We start from the raw sequence: 22,416 nt of genomic DNA on the forward strand, positions 1-22,416 counted from the left end.
CTTGACGAGCATAGCCTCTCGAGGTTTGAGCAGCTCTAGCCCCATCTAGTTGAAGCTTGTGATGATGTCGGTAGACGGGTATTCCAAGTCTTTCGGTTTATATCAGATAATTGACAAGATTGTTTCAGGTTAACTTATATTTGCTACAGATTCTGAACCACTTAGCTAAGGTTGATGCTTTTCAACCCAGCTCTCAGATCTGGTCACTAAGGCAAGGAGTAAGCCACAAGTTAATTACTGCCAACTACGTGTCAATATTGGCTGCTTGAGACTGCAAAAAAATGTGGCCTATTTCAAGAATTTCTTAACGTTTCACTGAAACAGAAGGAAATGCATTATGAAGGTTATATAGTGCAACATATGCTAGAGATGTCCAAATGTGCATTACATTGGCTTGCCAGGCTAACATTGTTTAGTCGTATCGTTACTTGAAATCAATTCATTAAAAAAAAAAAAGAGCCCAGAACATGACTCCCAAGAGAAACTTTATTGGTCGAGATTTGTCATCACCTCAGAAGATATCTATTTTTTTCTGATTTCCACAAAGGGTACTGACAAGCTGTAGAGACTGAATTGAATAGCACAATGGGTTGGTTAAAAAAACATGAGCAACTGCAGGTGGTCTCAAACCCAAACACTGCTAGTTTCCACAGGTTGAACCAATCTACAGTAAGAAGCCATCCTGGTTTATTCGTGAGTCAATTGTACATACAGGCATTGTACCCATTCAGATCTCCATAATGCAAGCCACCACTGTTCCCCCCTCATTCCCATTAATTTCACGGAGTGAGCAAGCCGAAGACAGATGTTAGCTTTTCACACAGATTCACCAACCGGTCAACATTGATGCCATTTCTCAAAGGTACACACCATGAGTCCATCTGAGACGAAAAAAAAGGGAAAGCCTAAACAAAAACATCCAACATTACAGGTAGCCATGTTTGACTCCCTCAAAGTCCCCCCCCTGGCTCACATTCTTCTCCACCAGACAAGTCCATTTCAGTCCAACCTCTCCCCATTGCATCTTATCCTTTTCTGCCCATACAAAGGGTATGAAACCCCTACAGCTGTGAGGGGGAGGGGGGGGGGGGGCTTGTTTACACTAACACTGACATACATGGCATTAGCAGAGCACGACTACATAAGTAACTGATCTTGGTGAAGGGGTGAGCAAAAAGTAAAAAGGTTTTTTTATTTCTCCTACGTCAGGTATTCATAACTAAGAGGAAGATGCATGACCCTTGTTAGTTTGTCAGTGTCCGCTCTCTTTTCGTGGTGATACTTCAAAGAGAGAAGGACTGAACTCTGGGGCTTTTCCCTCCCTTGCCCAAGCCGGCCCTTCAGATTGTGGACAAATCCCCTCCCCACACACGCACACATATTACGCATACACACACGCATAGGACTTGGCGTCCGAGTTGGGAGTAGAGACTTCAGTGAGATTTTTTTTCTTTTTTCGGACCCAAGCATCGGAGGAGGTCCAGAGATACACACACGCTACAGTTCATCGCTCAAGAGAGGGGAAGGGCCAGAGTCTATAAGATGTTTGTCCCCAGTGCTAGGATATCATTTTATTAATAATATACGGGCTGGCAGAGGGTGAAGAGTTGCTCAGGCGGTGTTAAGCAGGTCCTGAATGGCTTTCTGCTGCGTCTCGGTGAGTGTTGATACACACTGTGTCCATAATCCTCCGGAGACCTGTGGGGAATCAATATTCAATAATCAATATTCAGTATTCACACGGGAAAAGTACTTGCATTACACTTCTAAAACTGTAGCATGCTCAGTCATCAACACTGAAACCCGTTACCTACAAGCTGGCCAAAACAGTTATCAATGCCAACTAAGGTAAATGGAAAATGAAAACAAGTCTGGATTTCACCATTTCAAGCAAAAATAATAAAATCAAAATATGTACATCACACACCTGTACTTGGCGAATAACATTGGCCAATCTCTTGCTGCACCCATCCTCTCCTTTCACAGACTCGTTTGCAACACCATCGGCGATGATCACAAAGATCTTGGGCAGGTTGGCATTGTCAGGACCAAGAACAATGGGGTTGTTGCTGCAGACAACGGAAAGATGGTTAATCATTAATGACCGCCAAGAAAAGAATAGGAAAAAAAAAAACCACTGTGCCAACTTATGTGTGGGCAGAGCTGAAAGCTCACCTTTCAATAAGGTCACACAGAAAGTCAAAAGTATGGACTGCCTCCTCTTTGTCTTCATTGAGTGGCAGCCAGGAGAGCCAATGGGGGAGGATCTCGTTGACGTTGACACACTCTGGCCGGAACCTCATGACCTTGCCGACAGCGGAGATGCAGTTCTCTGTGGCATTGACGTTCTCCTTCACTTTGGATTCAGGGGACTGAATGACTCCAACCAGCAATGGGATTGCCTCTAAAGAAACCAAGCAAACACCAATTAAGACCATCATATTTGGCTCAGGGGAGAAACCAAAAAAAACTTCAGAAAATATCTGCAAAGATGCCCACACCAAAAGCTTCACTATATGTTGCACATCTCATAATCGGAAATCTTAAAACTGAAGAGTATCTACATTCAGTAGATACAAATACACTACAAAACCAACAGCAGCCCCATGGCAATAGGCTCATTCGACTTCACGCAGCCGTCTTAAGACGACTGCAGACGTGATTATTTCTGAGATTCGGATACGTTTTCAACCATGATGTATGCACAATTCCAGTTTGAAAGATGCATCAGAATCTCAGAAAAAATCACGTCAGCAGTCGTCTTTAAGACGGCTACATGAAGTCGAATGAGCCCAATGTCAATAATGTAGTATGACATGTCTGCCAACTAGTGGCAGGGAGTTTGAACGAAATTTGACACCCTATTTGACCAACTCGGCCGTTTTATCCAGTACCGCATCTTGTCGAGTTAACTCGATGGTGGCACTTAGAGGGTTAAGACGGCTACATGAAGTCGAATGAGCCCAATGTCAATACACCACGATAACCACAGGCCCGTACCTGTGCAGAAAGGCCTGTAGCTCTCTCCTCCATACTGGGCCATGACGCCAATGCCGTAGGCGGCAGCCTGGCGCACCTCGGGGCTGGTGTCGCACAGGGACTGGAGCATGGGTCGCAGGAAGTACTCGGCATACTTAAACGAGGAGGGACTGCAGTGCTCCACCACGTCGTCGAAGATGCACAGGCCCCACTGTCTGTCTGCCCAAGGTCTGTGAGGGCACTGGGGGAAAAGAAAAGCAGAGAAATATAGTTCTTAACCACTTCAAAAAGGTTCTTGCATAGGAACTTCCAAGGAGATTGATCTTACAAAAAGGACAAATGACTAGCGAACCCATCTCCAGACTTCTAAATGACAGATTGTAGATCATAACAAGATTATATCTTGGCCTAGATCATTCATATTTGTTTTATTCTATTGTAACAGCACAAATAATTCAGTGTTTGTTATGACTTTTCTTTGTGAAGAATGTCTCTTAACTCGATATCTCTTTCTTGAGGCATGGGTATTGCATATTTAAACACTGCAGTGCTATGGCAAGCCAACTGGCTTGATTGTTTGCTTTTAACTGAACTCAAGCTCAGTAGCCTCATGGCTGAAGGAATAATAGTATGACTGCAATGAATGATTGGTCAGCTACCAGAGATCGTACTTACTATGAGATTGACGATGAGCTGCAGGAGCTGCTCAAACCATGGAAGCACTTTCTCTTTGTAGCTGCTGAACAACGAATGCAAAATGTCTGACACCTTGGTGAGTATGTATACATCATTCTCATCCTGTCAGGGGAAAAAGACAAAGAGTCAGAAATTAAAGAGGGGAAAGAGAATACTCAAGAAAAGTCAAAGTCAACTTTGTTTGTATAGCACAGTATCATACACGATGGTCATTCAAAGTGTTTCAAACTAAATGAAATATATTCATTAAAAAAGATAGAAGAGAAAAAGGGAAGCTTCTGCAGCATTCTTGGTTACATCACCCCTTTCATTATGACCTACGTATTGTCTGGGACTAGTGCTAATCTGTGTTGATGTTCAATTTGGGTTGGAAGCTACACCAGCATCAGTTTTCACAGCCTTTGCTCATCAAACTAACCTCATCTTGTAAAGTCTCCTCTACTTGCTCGTCATAGTCCTCATCTTGTCTTTTGGCTGAAATGAAGGCAATAAAAGTTCATAAAGGTAGGAGCAGGCTTCACTCAAGACTTATAACTTTTTAGAGTGCTGACCAAGGTATAGACTATCATGGAAACAAGAGATAGGCCGCACTATGCATAAACAATCATTTATTCACACAGACGCGTTTCGGCGCTCTGCCTTCCTCAGTGTGTGGACACACTGAGGAAGGCAGAGCGCCGAAACGCGTCTGTGTGAATAAATGATTGTTTATGCATAGTGCGGCCTATCTCTTGTTTCCATGAAATGAAGGCAAGAAATGTACACAACTGAAACAAACTATTAAAAACACAGCAAGTTATTTCAATGTATTAAATAGAAAATAACTGATTGCTATGATAAAGCTTAAAACTTGACTGCCAGTGTCAACAGGTACCAACTTTGTCTGAGTTCTTGGTTTTTAAAGTGCTCCTCCAGTTTTCCCTTCAGAATTCCTCCCAGTTCTTCAAAGTGCTCGTTGTTCAGGCAACCATCTCCCATTAGCTCAATGCACTGGAGGGAGCAGGGAACAAGGCAGAATAAACACATTTGGAATTCATCTGGCTCACTCTTTGCCACATTAAAATTCTAATGTCTAATATCGCCTGGTTAACAGACATTTGAGAAAGTAGATCATTCACATTAATTCAACACATGTCCAACTGCTCTTTATCCAACCCTGGAATTACATCCACAGTTCGTCCAACATTTATTTATTCTTGGAGGTTCAATGAGGGTAGTTCTCACTTTCAGTGGAATCAGTTTGAATAATAATTGGATTGGATTTTCAGTACCGAAAATATGTCCAACAACTTCCCACATTAACACAAGCAGGTCATTTGAATCACGGAAAAAAAAAAATCATAACACCATTTTAAAACGTGGTGATGGACAGACGGTTTTGTGTGTGCGCATGTGCAGTGTGAGCAAAAACTACCTTGGCAAAGGAGTGCATGATCTCCGACAGCACATCTGAGTCTGGCTCTGTGCCAATGGCCTTGATGAGGGCATCGCACATGAAGTGCCACATCTGGGTGAGGTAGTCCGGGCCCCGCACCCGGGCACACTCCAGCAGAAGGGGCATGGACTCCGCAGCCGCCACCCGCACCCGTGAACACACATGGTTAAGGAGGATACCAGCAAACTTCACATGGCACAACCACCATTCCTATTAACAACCGTCAATCAGGCAAGTCAAAAGGGAGCCAACTCAATGGAGAGTACACCTGCCATAATAATGTGCAGCCTACAGTGTTGCCGACCTGAAAATGGTCTTATTTTTAAGAGAAAACATCCAGGACACCAAGACCTAGTTTTCGATGCAGTATGTGGTACGATGTGACCACTTTTAAGGATGATGGGCAATTAGGCGAGGAGCACACCATGAAGAATTCATACTGTCTACAAAGCAGGCCTAGTTTTATACCCCTATAATAAAAGGGATCTCAGGCCCCGTTCTCTGTCTCCGATCAGCCAGAAAGGATATCATCGTGGAAGTAGAATTTCAGCAGAGGAACCATCAGCTTCACCACCTGCTCGGTGTATTCCACAAAACCTTCCTTCAGCTCCTTGGCATAGCAAACCTGTGAGGAACAAAAGAATGAAAAGTTAGTAATGTTAACGGTAACAGTATAGTTCATGTTAGGGGTGGGGAGGGAACAACAGTGATTGACACGCGCAGGCACACGGTCAGACAGGTTTAGGCAGCGCTCGATTTGTTCTGCGGTGGCGTGTTCTATGGGCGGAGCTTGCATTTTCAACATTGGTCAATCGTATTCATTTAACTGTAGATAGCCTAAATCAGGATTAAGATTAAAATGTAACTATCTGTGCAGCTCTTACCACTCACACACATACGAATGGTTTGGTAATGTACCCACCAACATCTGACATGCAGTGGCCTTCTCCTCCAGACCAGCGGTTTTGATGCCAAAGCTCTGCTGATCTCCCAGATTGACAAACTCCCATCCGTCATCTTCCGACATATTCTCCATGTCCTGGGCTGAAGGGACACACACAAAAGGCAAAGGACTTAGACTTGCAAACAAAATAAACCCTAAAAACACTAAAGACTTGTTTGTAGACATACAGTGAGGAGAAAATGTATTTGATACCATGCTAAAGTTGCCTAAAAAGAGGAATATAAAATCGTCATTTGACAATTGATCTTAAAGGAATAGTTCGGAATTTTGGACATAGGACCTCATTTCCAACTTTACCGAGGTGATATAGGTCGGTGGAGACCGTTTTTATCGCGTTTAGCCCCTTCCTTCAGTTGCAGCGTCCCCCTTTGCTAACGCTGGTTTTGAGCTAACACATTTCTACGGTAACATCAGTCTGACATCAACAACAGTCTTACTCACTCCACCGCACACCCGAGACAAGTCAATTAAATCGTCGGACTATCGATATACATGTCCGTGTTGATAGAATAATTTTAGAAATAAAACTAACCTTGCAACTCAATGATTTATTACATTTTGAGGGACTAGTTTCTCAATATCAATCCGCCACTGCCATACAGGGAACAAAGTAGGCTATTGCAATGCGATGCAAGGTTCGTTTTATTTCTAACATGGTTCTATCAACACTAGGCATGTGCATCGATAGTCTGACGTTAAAATGTATTTGTTTCGGGTGTTCTGTGGAGTGTTTTCAGTGGCAGGCTGGATGTTACCATTGACTTGCGTTATCTTGGCACCAGATTAGCACGAGATGAACGCTGCAACTCATAGGAAGGGCAGAAATTCACTGAAAATGGTCTTCACCGACCTATATCACCCAGACTGAGTTGGAAATGAGGTCCTATGTCCAAAATTCCGAACTATTGCTTTAATGTCTTAATTCAAAAATTGAGTAAAAATAAAACCGCTAAGTACGCCAATTTTCTTTGTGATGGAAGAATGTTTCGTAAATAAATAAATGTTCTTCCTAAATGCTAGGGGGAAGTAAGTATTTGACCCCCAATGTAACCCTATGGGAATTCAACACATAGGGTTAACATAGGGGCGGGCAGATTTTTATTTTTTAAGGCCAGCTATTTTATGGATTCAGGATATTATGCATCCTGATAAAGTTCCCTTGGCCGTTGGAATTAAGATAGCCCCACATCATTACATACCTTTCACCATAGCGAGAGATTGGCATGGTGCTTTTTCCAGTAGGCCTATTAGCCTGTTTGATGCTCATTGAGCTCAATGCAAATCAAACAGGCTAATAGGCCTACTGGAAAAAGCACCATGCCAATCTCTAGCTATGGTGAAGGGTATGTGATGATGTGGGGCTATTTTAATTTCAAAGGCCAAGGGAAATTTATCGGGATGCATAATATCCTAGATCCATGAAATAGCTGGCCTTTAAAAATAAAAATCTGCCTGCCCCTATGTTAACCCTATGTGTTAAATTCCCATAGGGTTATATAGGGGGTCAAATACTTCCTTCCCCTAGCATTTAAGGAAAACATTTATCTATTTACGATACATTCTTCAATCACAAAGAAAATTGGTGTCCTTGGCGGTTTGATTTGTACTAATTTTTTGAGTTAAGGCATTAAGATCAATTGTCAAATGATGATTTTATATTCCTGTTTTAGCAGGGTATCAAATACATGTGCTCCTCACTGTATATAAAGACTACAAAGACTACATTGTGAATATGGTTTTCTATGAAGTGGTGATTGACTAACTGTAGCTGCAACCTGAATAAACAAGTGGCACACCAGACTATCTACTCCAATCAAAACAATATTTACATATGAAGGCATCTTGGACCTAATCCAACAAAACACAGATGCCCACTTGATAATGACCCAAGTGAAAAGTTCACGAAGGTTACGGCTATGCTATGTTGACAATTCGGTTTGTTAGTCTTTGGTGTGCCACTTCAGTTTGCAGGCAAAAACAATCTACTCCAATCAAAACAATATTTACATATGAAGGCATCTTGGGTCATTATCAAGTGGGCATCAGTGTTTTGTTGGATTAGACCCAAGTGAAAAGTTCACGAAGGTTACGGCTATGCCATGTTGACAATTCGGTTTGTTTGTTTTGGTTGAGCATTCAGCCTACTGGCCCATGAACGAGGGCTGGTGTCATGTTACATAACATGTTAAATAGGCTTGGTTGTATATTAGGCACTGGGGGGAAATCCCCTTCCTACAGCAAACGGAAATTAACATCTCCTGTGCATATCTGGCAAAAGGTCACTTCACGGATGCTTACTGTCTAACAGGGCCACTTCTGGTTTGATGGAGGCAGTCTTCATAAGGGGGCCCATGACGACGGGCAGGTACTGCTGGAACTCCTTCCCCAAGATCTTACACATGCGAGCCCAGGCAGAGATCATGTAGGAGATCTACACAGAAACACACACCAAACAACAAGCTTCAGCATTCAGAGTTCAGGACATTTGAACCGCAAAAATGTTTTACCAAAGCCAAATTCATTCAACCACAACTAGCCAGAAAAAAAAGAACAGTTCTTCACTGAACTTACCTGTGGATCGTCATCTTCCAAGTCGTTGAAGTCGGTCTGAGTCTTCAATAGCAACTGCATGACTGCAGAGGCGTCGGGCATGAACTGTCCAAACACATAAACACAAAAATTAGTTTTTGAACCGAGTGTGCTTGAACATGACCCGTCTACAGTCATCATTGTCTACCCATGTGCAAAACGAGAATACTGCTTCATGTCAGTCAGTGAACTAAGGAAATTAGGCAGAAGTTAAGGCATTACACCGAGAAACATGTAGAAACACACCAAGGTCAACCTTTCCCTCAGGCTGGACAAGAAAAGTTGGTGTTAAAAATAATTTACATGTGTCTACATGCTTCTCAGCGTGGGATGTGTTTGAGGCATTTCCCTTTACAAAAATACTTTCAACAATCCAAGTAGATTTTTAAAAACACATACACTAATGCAAAAAAAATAATAAAAACAGGTAATTATAAACAGGAAGCAATATTCCCGTTCACCATTCTGAGTGTGCGTGAGTGTGCGCGAGTACCTTGTCCTTGCCAACCGCCAGGCCGATGAGGCTGATGCACTCGATGGTCTTCCCGCGGAGCAGCCGCAGCTCCTTCTGCACGGCGTTCTCCACGATGTGCTTCAGGTTGGGCATGAACAGGTCGTAGTAGGGCACGAACTTCTCCTCGGCCGTGTCCGCCACCGAGGCGATGGACGTCACCACCTGCTCCAGCACCAGCTTGGTGCCTTTCTGAATTAGCTGGGGAAAACAGCACGTGTGAATTACACGTACGGAAAACATGTAGCTCGATACAAAAACCGATAGCTAGCTCATCTTGCACAGGTGGCAAACTGAACAGAAGAATTGTCCTGACACTTGCACATCTGAACAGGAAGAGGTTAAGGTTTTGTAAACCAATACAAATTTGAACCGATTTATAGCAGATAAAACTTGATCCATTTCTGGCTCTATTCCATCCAAGAAGATTTTCAATTGGACGAGCTCCCTTTCTCCTCGAGCAACACACCTCTTGCAGCTTGGCCACCATGATGACGTGGAGGTGCTGGACCAGGTTGTCCAGGTAGGGGATGAGCAGGGACTTGGGGCAGTCCTCGGTGAAGTTGATGAGTGCGGCGGCAGCGTGGGCCTGCACTCTGGGGTTGGTCTGGTCCTCCATGGTCTGGAGCAGGGCAGAGATGACCTACGGGAAAAGGTGAAGGTCAGACGTCAAGTTTCCAATTTTACATTTTACAGTTTCAGATTTTCATGATTGTGTCAGTACAAAGATAACACATTAAGCAATGACCAGACACATTCTAGACAGAACCACCATTTGATTGACAAGAGACGAAGAAAAATCTCTGTATCAAAGCATGGACTGCTAACTCCGGACTAGTAACTATGCAACACTCCAACATTTTTCAATTCTGATGGGTAGACAAATACACGAGTCTTCACAAGCACTCAAGCTACTATAAGAAGCACCGGCATTCATACCTTATCGTGGAACTTCTTCTGGAAGGTGGGGGCGAAATCAGTGGCCATCTGGCCAATGGCATTGCAGGCAGCGTAGCGGACTCTGGGATGCTGAAAGGTCAGAGGTTAAATGTTACACGCAGCGCAATAACTCGTAGCACACCTGGAGAAGGAGAGTTGTCATGCGGTTACTTAAAACTATACAGCAAGATAAGCTAGCACTTGCACAATCGCTACTCTTTACTATCCAACTCAAATTTAATATCTGTCTAAACTGACTGAAGAACAAAAACAGATTCAGAAATATAAATGCTGTCAAACAAAGACAGGAAGCAGTTCAGAGGGATTTAGGGTGTAGGCTATTAACAGAACTCCATGTTCTAATGTAGCAAGAGTGGTTCATAACAAGCAGGCATATGGGCTACTCACAGGGTCCTGGCAGAAGAGCAGTACGAAGCTGACGATCTCATTCAGGATGGCCTCCATCTGCTGGTGGCAACCCTCACCGATGGCCGACAGGGCCATGAGGCCGGCGTGGCGGTACTTCCAGTCAGCTGAGGACACACACGCACACAGGAATCATTACGACTGCACTGACTGACCCTCAGTTCAATCAACATTTTAACAAACACACACACACGGTCATCAAGCACTGCAATGGTCTGCTCCGGACATCATTACAGCATAACTCATTTGGAATCCGACTGGACTTTGAGAAAAGTGTGTGTGTGTGTGTGTGTGTGCGTGCGTGCATGCGTGCGTGTGTGTACACATTTGCACATGAATACTTACGGTTCTGGAGCATCTGCATAATGTGCTGCTTGATCATGGGCAGCACGATCTTCCCTCCGAGCCCACAGGCGATTCTATCCAGCGCACTCTCTCCAGCTACCGCGTTACTGAGGGAGGCAAATATTTACCAATTTGAATAAGGAAGCTTGCCAAGCGCCATTACCAATAACCGCCATCCAGACAGCATTGTCAGAGTGCCAAACAGTCACATATCCAGCTAATGCAATCAAAATGCCAAACTCTAGACTGATGATATATCCTGACGGCATGGCATGCGAATGGGACTTGTCCATGGCCATTTCTCCCCGGCATCTCACCTGTCAAAGTCATCATCCTCCAGCTCGTCAGCAGTGGCCCACTCCTCGTCCTCCTCCAGGTCCACCATCATGGCCAGCATCTGGGGGACTAAAATCACAACAAGCATAACAGTTTACCAAACGTTATCCAATTCTAATGTTAATGCCCTCCCTGACACCTTGAGGGCAGCACAATCCATTGACAGTTAAAAAAGGTCTAGTGATTTCTTTTTAGCTAAGCTTTTGGTCCCCTTTAGATAGTCTTAAACCTTTTCTTTTTTCCCCTTTCTTTTTCATTGAACTGCTCATCTTATTTTTGTTTTTAACCTGTAGCACTTTGAGATGACTGACAAAAAGTGCTTTATAAATAAAAATGTATTACTATTTATTATTACTTGTAAAAAACAAAAACAACAGTTAGAGCAGTAGGCTGTGCAGGTCACATCAAAGGATCTTTTTCAGTCCCCAACATTCATGAGATGATATTCTGTAACACAGCCCAAAGGGGCATGTTTCCATTACATCCGTTTCAGCAGTTCTGCAGGATGATTGATCCCTAGGAACAGCGCAGAGCCATCTCCCATTTGATCACTGAACATCAATTTACAGTGAAGGTCAAACCAAATCATTTCAGGAAAAGCCACTCTCCCATTTGCTAATGCATGCATCTGGCACACAGTCAACCCGGTAGTGAAATTAATGGTTTGGAAACATGCACACGTAAAAAAAGGGGACCCGCACAGTAATATATTCAGCTGCAGGGCCCATTATGAAGCTAAATAACAAAGCTGGCCAGGCATGGGAGATGTTGCTAGCTCTGATGCGCTGGGTGCCGGGCCGGTGCCGGGCCGGTGCCGGCCCTGGAGCCTTACCGCTTTGGGCCACGATGGCGGTGTGCTTCCTCAGCATGGCGGCGGCCGTCTCGGACAGGGTGACTATGACCTCCAGGGCCAGCTGCCGCTGCATGTTTGTCAGGTTGGTGTCGCCGCACAGCTGGGATCAGAATGAGGAAGAGATGTAAGCAAATCTGGGGCCTGGAGCTTCCAGTGAGATCCACAAAACCCCACATCAACAGGGCCACTGGCATATATGCCAAGACATACATACCACTGGGCAGTTCACGAGCTTCGCTGCAGCTAGTAGTTTGGGAGGTTCTATTTAGAAAGTAAAAGGGTGCTGCCAAGATTGTGTGTCTACACACGCACACAGTTCCCAAGGCGTGCGCTGCTTGGTTCAGGATCATTAGTCAAGGAACCCCTATAAATGTTTAATTTCAACTTGACACCGTTTCACACAGCCACCAACATCTTTATTGGGGAAACGCTAGGAGTGTTAGCGGAGAACACTAACAGCAACGAGTGCTTTCACTTTCCAGGGAACCGGAGACTAGGCCATGGAGCGTGAAGCAACAAGTCGGAACATGCCCCATAGAAACAAATCATAACTGCACGTTAGCGTTCAAAAGCAAAGATCATAAGAGGAACTGCCTGTCCTTGGCCTTAGAATAGAGAACTGGATTTCACAAGCTTCACTCATGATGTGGAACTAGGCTCAAAGTTAAGTGTTGTTACTTGATTGTGCGCATAGAAAAAAGAACTAAATGAGAATACAGCATTCAAAGTGGTGTCTGGATGTCTCTGAAACCGGGCTATGGAGGCTGCACAGGGAAGCAGACGCCATGCATTAAATCGCAGAGATTCCTTTATGCCTGTCAATCAAAGCCCACAGATCAGCACTGACCAGCTGTCTCTGGGAACCACCAGGCAGAGAGCTCAACGTCACCGCGAGCCGAGAGAGGACAGAAGGAACGGACACAAGTCGCGTACAGAGGCATGGAATCACAAGACGGCCGTTGTGTGGACAGAGGCTAGTCTGTCTGGGCAAGAAGAGAGCCTTGTCTTGTGGCCTTGCATCATAAATCTTGTTTACACTACAGCATGACTGAAGCTGGTGCAAATCTAGCATGTAATTAAATGACTTGAGATGTTAGCGCTCAACACCACACTGACGTAGGGAAGTCTACTAGTAGCAGTGGTTGATATGTTACACCTGCCCTGATAAGTTATCTTTGTGGTCTTCCTTGCCTTCATTGATAAGACAGCAGAGAGCAGACAGGAAAACTGAGTGAGATGGAAAGTGGGTGTGAGAAACCTTCTCAGGCCAGACTCAAACCTGGGTCCCCTTGGTTTAGAACACCAATACTTCTGCTGTGCTACACCTCTGCTGAAAAGTGGCCTTTGACGAGCGGTCACAGGGCCGTGGCTCAGGTAAACAAGTGAAGCTCACCTTCAGGCTGAGCTGCAGGGTGGCCTCCAGGTGAGGGCGCAGGTACTTGGGCGCCGTGTCCGCAATCTCCACCAGGGACTTCAGCACAGAGTCATCTCCCTGGTAACAGGACTCGTTGACAGCCTGCAGAGGATGGATGAATATTTAGCCTTCACAAGCCGAGGTCGGAAATATTCATACCATTTTCATATCACCGCATCCAGAGTCTCTTAGGCCGGTAGCAACATGCAGAGGATGCAAGCTTGAGCAGCCAAGGGCCCAGGTAGCTATTCAAATATGCACAGCAAATTCACACAGTGATTAAAGACTACAGCTGTAGAACCCCTGAGGGGCTGCGCAAGATATTAAATAACACAAAATGTGTCATTAAAAAACAAATAAACAAAAACAGGAAACCACAAAAGCATAACCTAAAACACTAGCATTTTGAAACAAGACCAACAGGGAGTTAACAGCACAGACAAGTACACAAGTCTGTCACTGAAGACAAAACTCTACTTATACTTATCACATTTGTAAATGAAGCATACTGCTGTGCCTTATATTTTTTACATAATTAAAAATGTACATACTGTGAGTGATTTAACCATTTAATCAATTTGTTTGGCTTATATTTACACATATATTCCATGTCAGCTCAGCTTCCACCTCAAGTTTTAAAATAGCTTTAGACATGAGAAAGCAGGTAACGGGATAATGGCTAAGTAATGGCCAAGTTCAGTGTAAGTACCTGGAGGATGCCTGGAAGCAGTTCTGAGAAATGCTTCAGCAGGGGAGAGTTGCTCTCATTGGTCAGGACAAAGGAGGCGGTGGCCCGGGCAGCCAGAGTGCGGATCTGTGGAGGGTCACAACATTCAGAAAGTCCACATTTCAGATTCTCAAGACACAATGACCACACAAAGTCCAGCCAGGGAATGACATGCATAAGAACAATATACATATTCATTAGGGGTAGAAATTAAAATTCATTTAGCTACTGTGTATGTGAAAACATGAGCAAGAGAGCCCAGCTAATAACAGAGGTGTGTATGTTGCAGGGGGTCACTGGAGGGGGGCATATCATATGGTGCACCCACCTGGGGATTCTCCTGGTCCTGCATACACTGCACCAACATGCGCTTGATCACCTCCATGTAATGCTGCTGCTGATTGCCAAAGATACCGGGGAAGTTCCTGTGATCAAACAACACAGGGGTCAGCTGACGAGCTCATAGAACAGGTTAGTGTACGGCACGTGGAACCTCAATGCCAGGAGAGAGAGAGAGAGAGAGAGAGAGAGAGAGAGAGAGAGAGAGAGAGAGAGAGAGAGAGAGAGAGAGAGAGAGAGAGAGAGAGAGTGTGAGAGAGAGTGCGACACACACACATACCAGAATATGTGCAGAGCCGCTTCCCTCAGCCCCGTGTTCTGGGAGTTGACTGAATCGAAAAGGAATTTGAGGATCTCGGGCCACTGGTTGTTTCCCTCATCATCTGGATTGGAGGGAGAGCAGAGAGCAGGAGCGAGTTATTCCAGCAATTGGGGTCAGCGTGCAAGAAATGCAAATAGAAGGGAAGCACGCAAACATGTCAGCCACACACACACACTTGAAACAAGCCTGAAACATTCAGCTAGAGCAAGTTTTAGTTTGGCCGCTTCCCATTTTTAAAAACCGCATCTTGAAGTGGCTCATAGAGGATGATTAGGGAGGGGAGAGGGGGAGGCTTGTTTTTGGGAAAGAAATCTAGACCATGAAGAGCGCTTGGCTCTGAGTGAGCAAAAAAAAAAAATACCACAGAGCGCTAAAGAATTCTATGGTTCTGGAACAGACACGTGCTGCGTGTGCAAGCTAAAGTGGTCAATGAACATGTGCCTTACCAATAAGGCTGGGTTAGGGTCATTGAACATGTGCCTTACCAATAAGGCTGGGTTAGGGTCATTGAGAATGTGCCCTAACGATGAGGGTTGGGTTAGAGTCATTCATTGAGTGTGTGGCCTTTACGATGAGGTTGGGTTAGTCATGGAGTGTGTGTGCCTTAGCAGTAGGGGTGGGTTAGGGTCATTGAGTGTGTGTGCCTTAGCAATAGGGGTGGGTTAGGGTCATCGAGTGTGTGTGTCTTACCGATGAGGTTGCGGGCGAGCTCGGCGGCTACGTCGCAGACCTTCCTGCGAATGCTGGACGAGCCCTCCTCGCCCTGGATGCCGTTGAGCAGCTCCGTCTTGACGGCCGTCTGCATGTCCACCGTCAGGCCGGGGTAGATCTCCTCGAAGGAGGACGAGAAGAGCCGCCGCAGCAGCACGGCGGCCATCTGCTTGACCTGTGCGGGGGCGGAGGAGGAGGAGGAGGAAGAGGAGGAGGAAGAGGGCATTTCAGTCTGCGGAGTCACAGGAAACGGGGGAATACCAGGGGACACACAGGGTGCCTCTCAACATCTCTCCTCGATCCTCCAGACTCGTTCCCACTGATCTATAACAAACACTGGATAGACCATCCCATTGTTGCCGCCCCATCATTCTTTATGTAGATCAGTGAGGATGAGGACCGAGGAAGGAAGGGAGGATGTATAAAAGACCAAATGAGAGGCACCCATACTGGACCATGTGCTTGATCCAAAAGAGCGCGTGGGGCTGTTGACACTACAGGAAGTTGTTCAGGGTGGCTTCCGGCAAGCTAATGGTTTCACAAGGTGGTGAGAGAGAGTTCACTTCCAAACTACAAAACAGAGGAAGTGGGTAATGCCTGCAGCCCTTTATTTAGTGAACTCCTCTACCAAAGCTCAAAGTAGGTGACCTTAGATACACACGGAGTCATATCCTATCCTTAAGTGAGATAAAGCAACATTTCAGTGCTTAAGTATGCTCCTCATAATGGCATCCCTCGTAGGAGCACTCTTTTCTCCTCTAGCCCAATGTTCGCTTTTAAGACTAGACGCTACAAGAAGAGTGCATTTTAGACATTCTGGGATAGGCGGGGCCGGGGTCATTAAAAATAGATCTTTCTGCTTGTTAGAAGTGGAGAGCTGCAGGAGCAGCGAGTGAGGAGAGGTGTGAACTGCAGAGGAGCGCAGCCTCCGAGAGGCTGATTTTCAGGCGGATGGATGGAGGCAGGCAGGCAGGCAGGCACACAAAGGCAGTGGCACACTAAGGCGGATCACAGAGACACTTTCAAAATGCCTTTCTCCACGCTCGGTAGAGGACCAAGGAGCATGCCAGGACAGCTGTATTGAGGGGAATGTTCCAGCCACGCTGCATCTCCTGTTGCAATGCTACGGTCCATCCATCCCCGATAGAAGCATGACCACATAGTCGGGACATGTATACACACACTGTATATATTTATAGGACAAAGGGAGTGAGAAATGCAGTAACTGAGAGGAGATAAACCAGCTCTGCCTGCATCATGAATTATAAAATGCTGCGTACTATGTCTGAAGTTGTGCGTGCGGCACTATGCATTTCGGTTAAGGGTGATGTATAAACAACATGGACAGTTTGTCATTCAGAATCCTGAAAGCCATTTTTGTGAGCCCCCCCATCCTTGCGGTTGTGAAATTGGAAGTCTCATTTACACATGTGACGTTCCGATGAGGGATGCTGAATTGTAACCCATCCACAGACTGACAGCAGGAGATGGGGAATGACACTGGAGCTGAGCGATTGGCTGAGAGGCATCTTAAGGTCACTGCCTGACAGTGCATGATCAAAGAGAGCACTAAGAGGCTGTGCAACTGAGCAGCATTTAAATATGACATCACAGATTAAACCATTGAAAATAGGCAGATTATTTTTAAATATAGCAACATCTGAAACAGCAATACAGTAATTGCTCAAAAATATCACTCCCACAAGCCAGCTAATATATTCAGCTGTCAAGCCTAGCAGCTCCAATCAGTGAGATGAAATACACTTGGCTGACCAACTATAAACAGCACAAAGCTAAGGTTCCCTAAAACCATATCACCCTCTTAGCACCAAGGCAACATTTACAGTCAGTGGCATGTCATGCACTCGTGAGGAATGGCACTAAGCAATTGACATAAGGCTGAAAGTACACAAAGCAACACCCTGAGCAGCCAGCCTGGAGTTTGGTGAAGCACTCCCAATACAATGGCTTTCAGAATCAGGTCCACTATGCACAAGTTCATATCTTAGTCTGATTTTACAAGCAATTTTGTTTTCAAACAAACTGTTAAATGTTGAACCTTGCACCTCATTTCCTTGTGTGGCTGCTTTGATCATCTATGCAATGAGCATTTTCTTTTTTTTATTACAGCCATAATTTACCATCCAAGTATCATCACAGAAAAGGTTAAACACTATCCAGATGTGGGGTCTAGACACTCCCAATGCATTTCTGGAATGCAAATCACTATGTGCCCTTCTGCAGTTGCGCTAACTGACTGACGCAATAACTGACGCCTTCAGAGCCCCAGTGTGCAATAAAGACTTGCATGGCATTACGTGATGTGACTTGACTCCATATCAGACTTGTAAATGGCTAGTCTGGGAGTGATGGGAACACAAAGCCCAAGTGAGCTCCAACAGCAGGGACAAAACAACTAAAATTCCATAGATTGAGTCACAACCAAATAGACACTGAATGCAAAATGCCATCACATGTCTCGGATGACAGTCATTTCACACATCGCGAGGACACCAGGGGCCCTCCGGCCATGCTTTGAATGCCTTAACAAACAAGCTGGCGAGTGGCTCCTAAACGACCTGCCGGGACAGGGCCTCGAGTTCCTTGAAGAGGCACCACAAATTAAATGTGGGGCAGCTGCTCACCTCCTCCGCAGCGGATGCATCGCGGACAGCCTGCAGCAAGAACGTGATCTTCGTCGGACCGGGGATGTTGTCATAAGTTTCCTGCAGGAAGGAAGAACAGTGGACAGAGGAAAAAGAGTTTAATGGCAGCGATGGTTAGAAAATGAATAAGTAATACAAGCCATCCAGAGCGTGTCACGGGTAAAATCCAATATTAGTTTCAGAGTGCAGTGGGGAGCTAAATATGGAACCTGGCTGCATGTTTTTGAACTTCTGACTCACACATTGAAAAGAATTCCCTTTAGCTGACAGTTCTGAATGTGTAACATCTCTGGAATGCTCTAGTGAGATCACCACAGCACCAACTGGGGAACCATGCTACACTGGCACAGGATGAGGGCTGAAGTGAGTGTGTCTGGCTCTGTGTTATGGAACTTAAGCAGACAACAGTCCTGGTAGCCCACAAACAAGATTGGTGGTTTGACTGGCACCCCACCCAGTCCTATTCAAATGGTAAACTGAGGCAGTGTTTTTGTTTCGCTTTTGAGTCTTGAACAACTAAAAACAATGTAGATCCATCTTGAGAAAGGGACCATTCCCGAAAGGAATCATGCCGAATTCAACACTGCAATTAGTCATCCACCTACTTGGATAGTGCACAACACATTTGTACAGAACATGGTTGATTTTAACACCATATTGAGTTGCAGATCACGACTCAGGAAACTACTCCTGCCAAAAAATAGGGCTACCACGTCTGCCAGACTAGGATTCCAACGAGTATTAGCAACGAGTCAGTCGGTCATTGTGTGTGATAAAGGAAAGTGCTGACCACTGAGGGGGATGAGCGTGATAAGATCCAGTGACTGGTTCCTATGATGCGGACGGCCACATCAATGCCGCCTGGACTCCGGGCTAAGCTCTAGCATTGATACGCTTAATCACAGTGGGAACAAAAGAATTAAGTGCAAATCGGTCCCACAAATCTCCAAGTCTAGCCAAGTTGGGGGGCGTCTGCAAAAGTGTGAGCTGCGAAAGTGTAATTACCGACCGACTATCTTCATAAAACTTCTTTCAAGTGTGACTGACAATTCACAACAACTCTAAGAAATTCGGTTTGCTAAAAAATGAATAGGCTCATACAGCAGTATAACATGTAAGCACACAAACAAGGATGAGACGAAATGCGTCACAAGTCAATGCCTCTACCAAGCTAAGATAAAAGTCGAGGCACCTGATCATTTGATATCGAAATGGAAATGTGTTAATCATTTAGTTGAAGCTCTAACATCAGCTTCCTCGCGAGTTTTAGTTGGCAAGTTGATGCCACGGTGACCAAATGTTATCTCAAACAGCTGACTGCAAAATCACAACCGATGACTTTTGCGGAAACATAAAGGTTATCGACATTTGCTTACTTGCTAATGTTAGCCAACAGTACACTATAGATGTATGCGCTAATCCAATCGCTAACAAGATTAATAATAGCTAGAGTTGGTCAGATAATAGCTAGCATCCAACGTCCCTCGATTATGGCGCTAACACAAGTTTCAACCACCAATCGTTAGCCAGCCAGCTAACGTTAGCGCAGTAGCATTTCGATGGTAACTTATGGCGCAAGTCCGACCGAGCGGCAGCAGGTACTAGTGGTGATCATAATTAAGGTTGGTCAGGTTTAATCTGGACATCTGTCGTAAAAGGAAATGCCATACTATAACTCATTAGTGTGGTGATGAGTTATTGTCATTTTCCTAGCATAATGTGGCCCACCTTCACAGGCTAGTTGGCTAACTTTATTTAGCCGTGTTCTCTAGCAGTGTTAACCTGTTAGCCAGATTTAGTGACCGAGGAAAGAAACTAGATAAAACATCGATCAGCGATATATGGCAAAACATTGATAGAAATTAGCTGGTAGAAACAAGCGCGTATATCTTCGTTTGCAATCATCGACTGGCTAACGTTATTCTTGCTAGCAAGCTAACATTTAGTGATATCGTTCACGCACTCTGAAACATACTTGGGCTTCACACGTGGGCTGGGCCACGGTGAAACACAGGCTTCGTACAGGCAACAAATCAAGAAGAGGGATACATAACACTAATCCGCAATAGTTTAAACTCTTTTAAACACTTTCTCATACCTCTGACTGCTTCCTGACATTGTTGTCAGGGCTCATCAGGTTGCCCAGTAAGAGGTAGAACTGCTGTTGCTCCGCCATTGCAGTAGGATCCAGAAAGAGACCGACGGAGTGAGGCGGTGGGAAGGTAAGCCGGCAGGCGCTGCGACCTCTCACACCGGACACAATGGCTTATCGTCGCTGATTGGCGGCCAATGTTAACAATTCTTGTTTGTGATTGGCTCAGAAATCGTTTTTAAGTTAATTGATTGGTCTGCATGTAGCCTGATAAAGTGTGCCTGCATTGGTTAACCTTTTTAGGGAAGTGAGGTTCCCATTGGGGAATGAAAGCACCCTCTCTAAAACTATTGGTCGTTTCTTATGCAAGTCCGCGGGTAAAATAAAGAGGTGTGGTTTCCTAGAGCAGATGATGTCATTACAAAATAACAAAGTCGAAAGCGCGGGAGATTGCCACGCGTAGTAAATAATTAGTTGGGTCAATCTAGTGGAGATATTTGTTATTCTGTCAATATTATAAGATGCCCCGCTTCGCGTGAGATCCAGTTCGTCCTGTCGGGAACTTATTTTTGCGATACTGACCGGGAGACTTTCGGTATTATCCTTCACTTAATGGAATAAATAAAGTATTCGATAAATTGTGTCATTATTAATATTATTATTAATAATACATTTTATAGCGCTATAATAATAATAATACATAACTTCAAGGCACTCAAAGACGCCTCGCAAGTAGCCTACATTAAAAGTCAGTTTAAGCCATATTATTAAAATAATAGGTTAACGCTAGATGTTGGTAGCCGTACGACCTACGGATGAGAATTCACTTTCACTCTCTTGAAATCTGATATGATAATCGTCTCTCTTCTTATTTTGAAGTGCTGCAGACTTCCTAAAATAGCGTAGGCCTAGGCTAGGCTGCCATAAGAAGTCTAAAGGCGTCGGCAAAATAAATACAACCAAAGTGTTCTCGTGGCTCACGCAAGTTTTATGAAAGACAAATGTTAGTCTATTTTCATTGTATTGTCTTTCGGCGGTCTTCCCGATCCAATAATATCCCTCAAAAACGGTGGCGGTAGTCTCAACTGATGTTTACATTATTCTCCACTAGATGTCAGTATCGTCGAGGAGTAGGCCTACTGAATTTCGTGTGCCATTGTTTGAGTAACCTACATGTGGGGCCTGAACTATGGGCCGGAACCTTTCATAGCCTCCTGAGACACTGCTAGCTATTTTAGATTATTTTGATTGGCAAAATAATGGAAAAGTAACCATCATGGCTCATTAAAGCACCCAATTAATTGGTTTAACAACACATTAATTCAACTCAACATGTGATGAAGGGGTCGAGGACCATTTGCATCCACACATGGGTTGCCAGCACATTTTCTTGTGGGTTTGTGGAGTGCTGGTCTGATTTTGTGGTACAGCCTACTGTTGAAACTTGGTCTGCAATGCTTGCACAACAGAACTGTGCAGTTCATCAAGCTCCACCTCCATCACGTTATTTCAAGTGAGCATTTATGTGTGAAATGTTTAGTTGTTGTTGTTGTTGTTGTTGTTGTTGTTGTTGATCATCCTGTTTACATTGTAGTGTATGTTGTGTGTGGTGTCTTAAGCTGCTGGGACCTTGAATTTCCCCTTGGGGATCAATAAAGTATCTATCTATGAATAATGGATTATTTGCAGAATCATGGAGACAAGAGAAGTGCAGTTTGGAAGATCTGTCTACTCTGATTCCTTTTACAGTAGGCCTACCTGCTAACATTTCACAGTGTTGGAATACACAGCAGTGCTCACACAGTCTGTTTGGAACAATCACAGCAACAATCTGCATCAGATTTACCAACTGTGTCTATTGTTCCTAAGAATTTGTCAGCTCGACTGGTCAATATAACTACCAATTAATCTGAAATTGTTACCAAATGTGCAGGCAATTGTAGCAAGTGGTCTAGATTTTATACTCTTGATAACTTTTGCAGATGTTACTTTGGAACTGTTATTGTTGACTGTTTATTACAAGGATCTTGACTGGTCTTCAGCAGCAGTAAAATGCAAACATTAGTTTTTAT

General features: G+C 44.5%; 1 protein-coding gene and 1 non-coding gene across 2 annotated transcripts; both read right to left on the reverse strand.

Moving 5' to 3' along the window:
- Positions 1-472: 472 nt before the first annotated feature.
- kpnb3 (karyopherin (importin) beta 3) lies at positions 473-20,508 on the reverse strand. Its single transcript, XM_062527238.1, has 26 exons — positions 20,351-20,508; positions 18,232-18,312; positions 15,566-15,761; positions 14,834-14,936; positions 14,543-14,639; positions 14,197-14,301; positions 13,467-13,589; positions 12,053-12,173; positions 11,202-11,289; positions 10,885-10,991; positions 10,522-10,646; positions 10,114-10,203; positions 9,644-9,817; positions 9,157-9,375; positions 8,646-8,729; positions 8,373-8,505; positions 6,033-6,154; positions 5,639-5,735; positions 5,090-5,262; positions 4,554-4,665; positions 4,094-4,149; positions 3,655-3,777; positions 3,001-3,220; positions 2,176-2,404; positions 1,928-2,069; positions 473-1,698 (listed from the first exon to the last, which is right to left on the reverse strand). Exons 1-26 carry the CDS (start codon positions 20,426-20,428, stop codon positions 1,612-1,614), a joined length of 3,285 nt encoding a protein of 1,094 aa, XP_062383222.1. The 5' UTR covers positions 20,429-20,508; the 3' UTR covers positions 473-1,611.
- Positions 12,810-12,945, reverse strand: LOC134071806 (small nucleolar RNA SNORA84). Its single transcript, XR_009937128.1, has one exon. It is a non-coding gene; the product is annotated as a small nucleolar RNA SNORA84 (small nucleolar RNA).
- Positions 20,509-22,416: the final 1,908 nt, after the last annotated feature.

Source organism: Sardina pilchardus, chromosome 23 (genome assembly GCF_963854185.1).
Source record: "Sardina pilchardus chromosome 23, fSarPil1.1, whole genome shotgun sequence".
In the NCBI taxonomy this organism is placed as follows: domain Eukaryota; kingdom Metazoa; phylum Chordata; class Actinopteri; order Clupeiformes; family Clupeidae; genus Sardina; species Sardina pilchardus.

What these genes read in the sequence shown, in the direction of transcription:
- kpnb3 (XM_062527238.1), bottom strand. Translation starts at nt 20,428, where the DNA reads ATGGCGGAGCAACAGCAGTTCTACCTCTTACTGGGCAACCTGATGAGC. An exon ending in TATGCAGATGCTCCAGAACC is followed by an intron (nt 10,647 to 10,884) that starts GTAAGTATTCAT and finishes GTGTGTCCTCAG; the next exon opens with CTGACTGGAAGTACCGCCAC. An exon ending in AAACCAAGAACTCAGACAAA is followed by an intron (nt 4,150 to 4,553) that starts GTTGGTACCTGT and finishes CCTTCATTTCAG; the next exon opens with CCAAAAGACAAGATGAGGAC.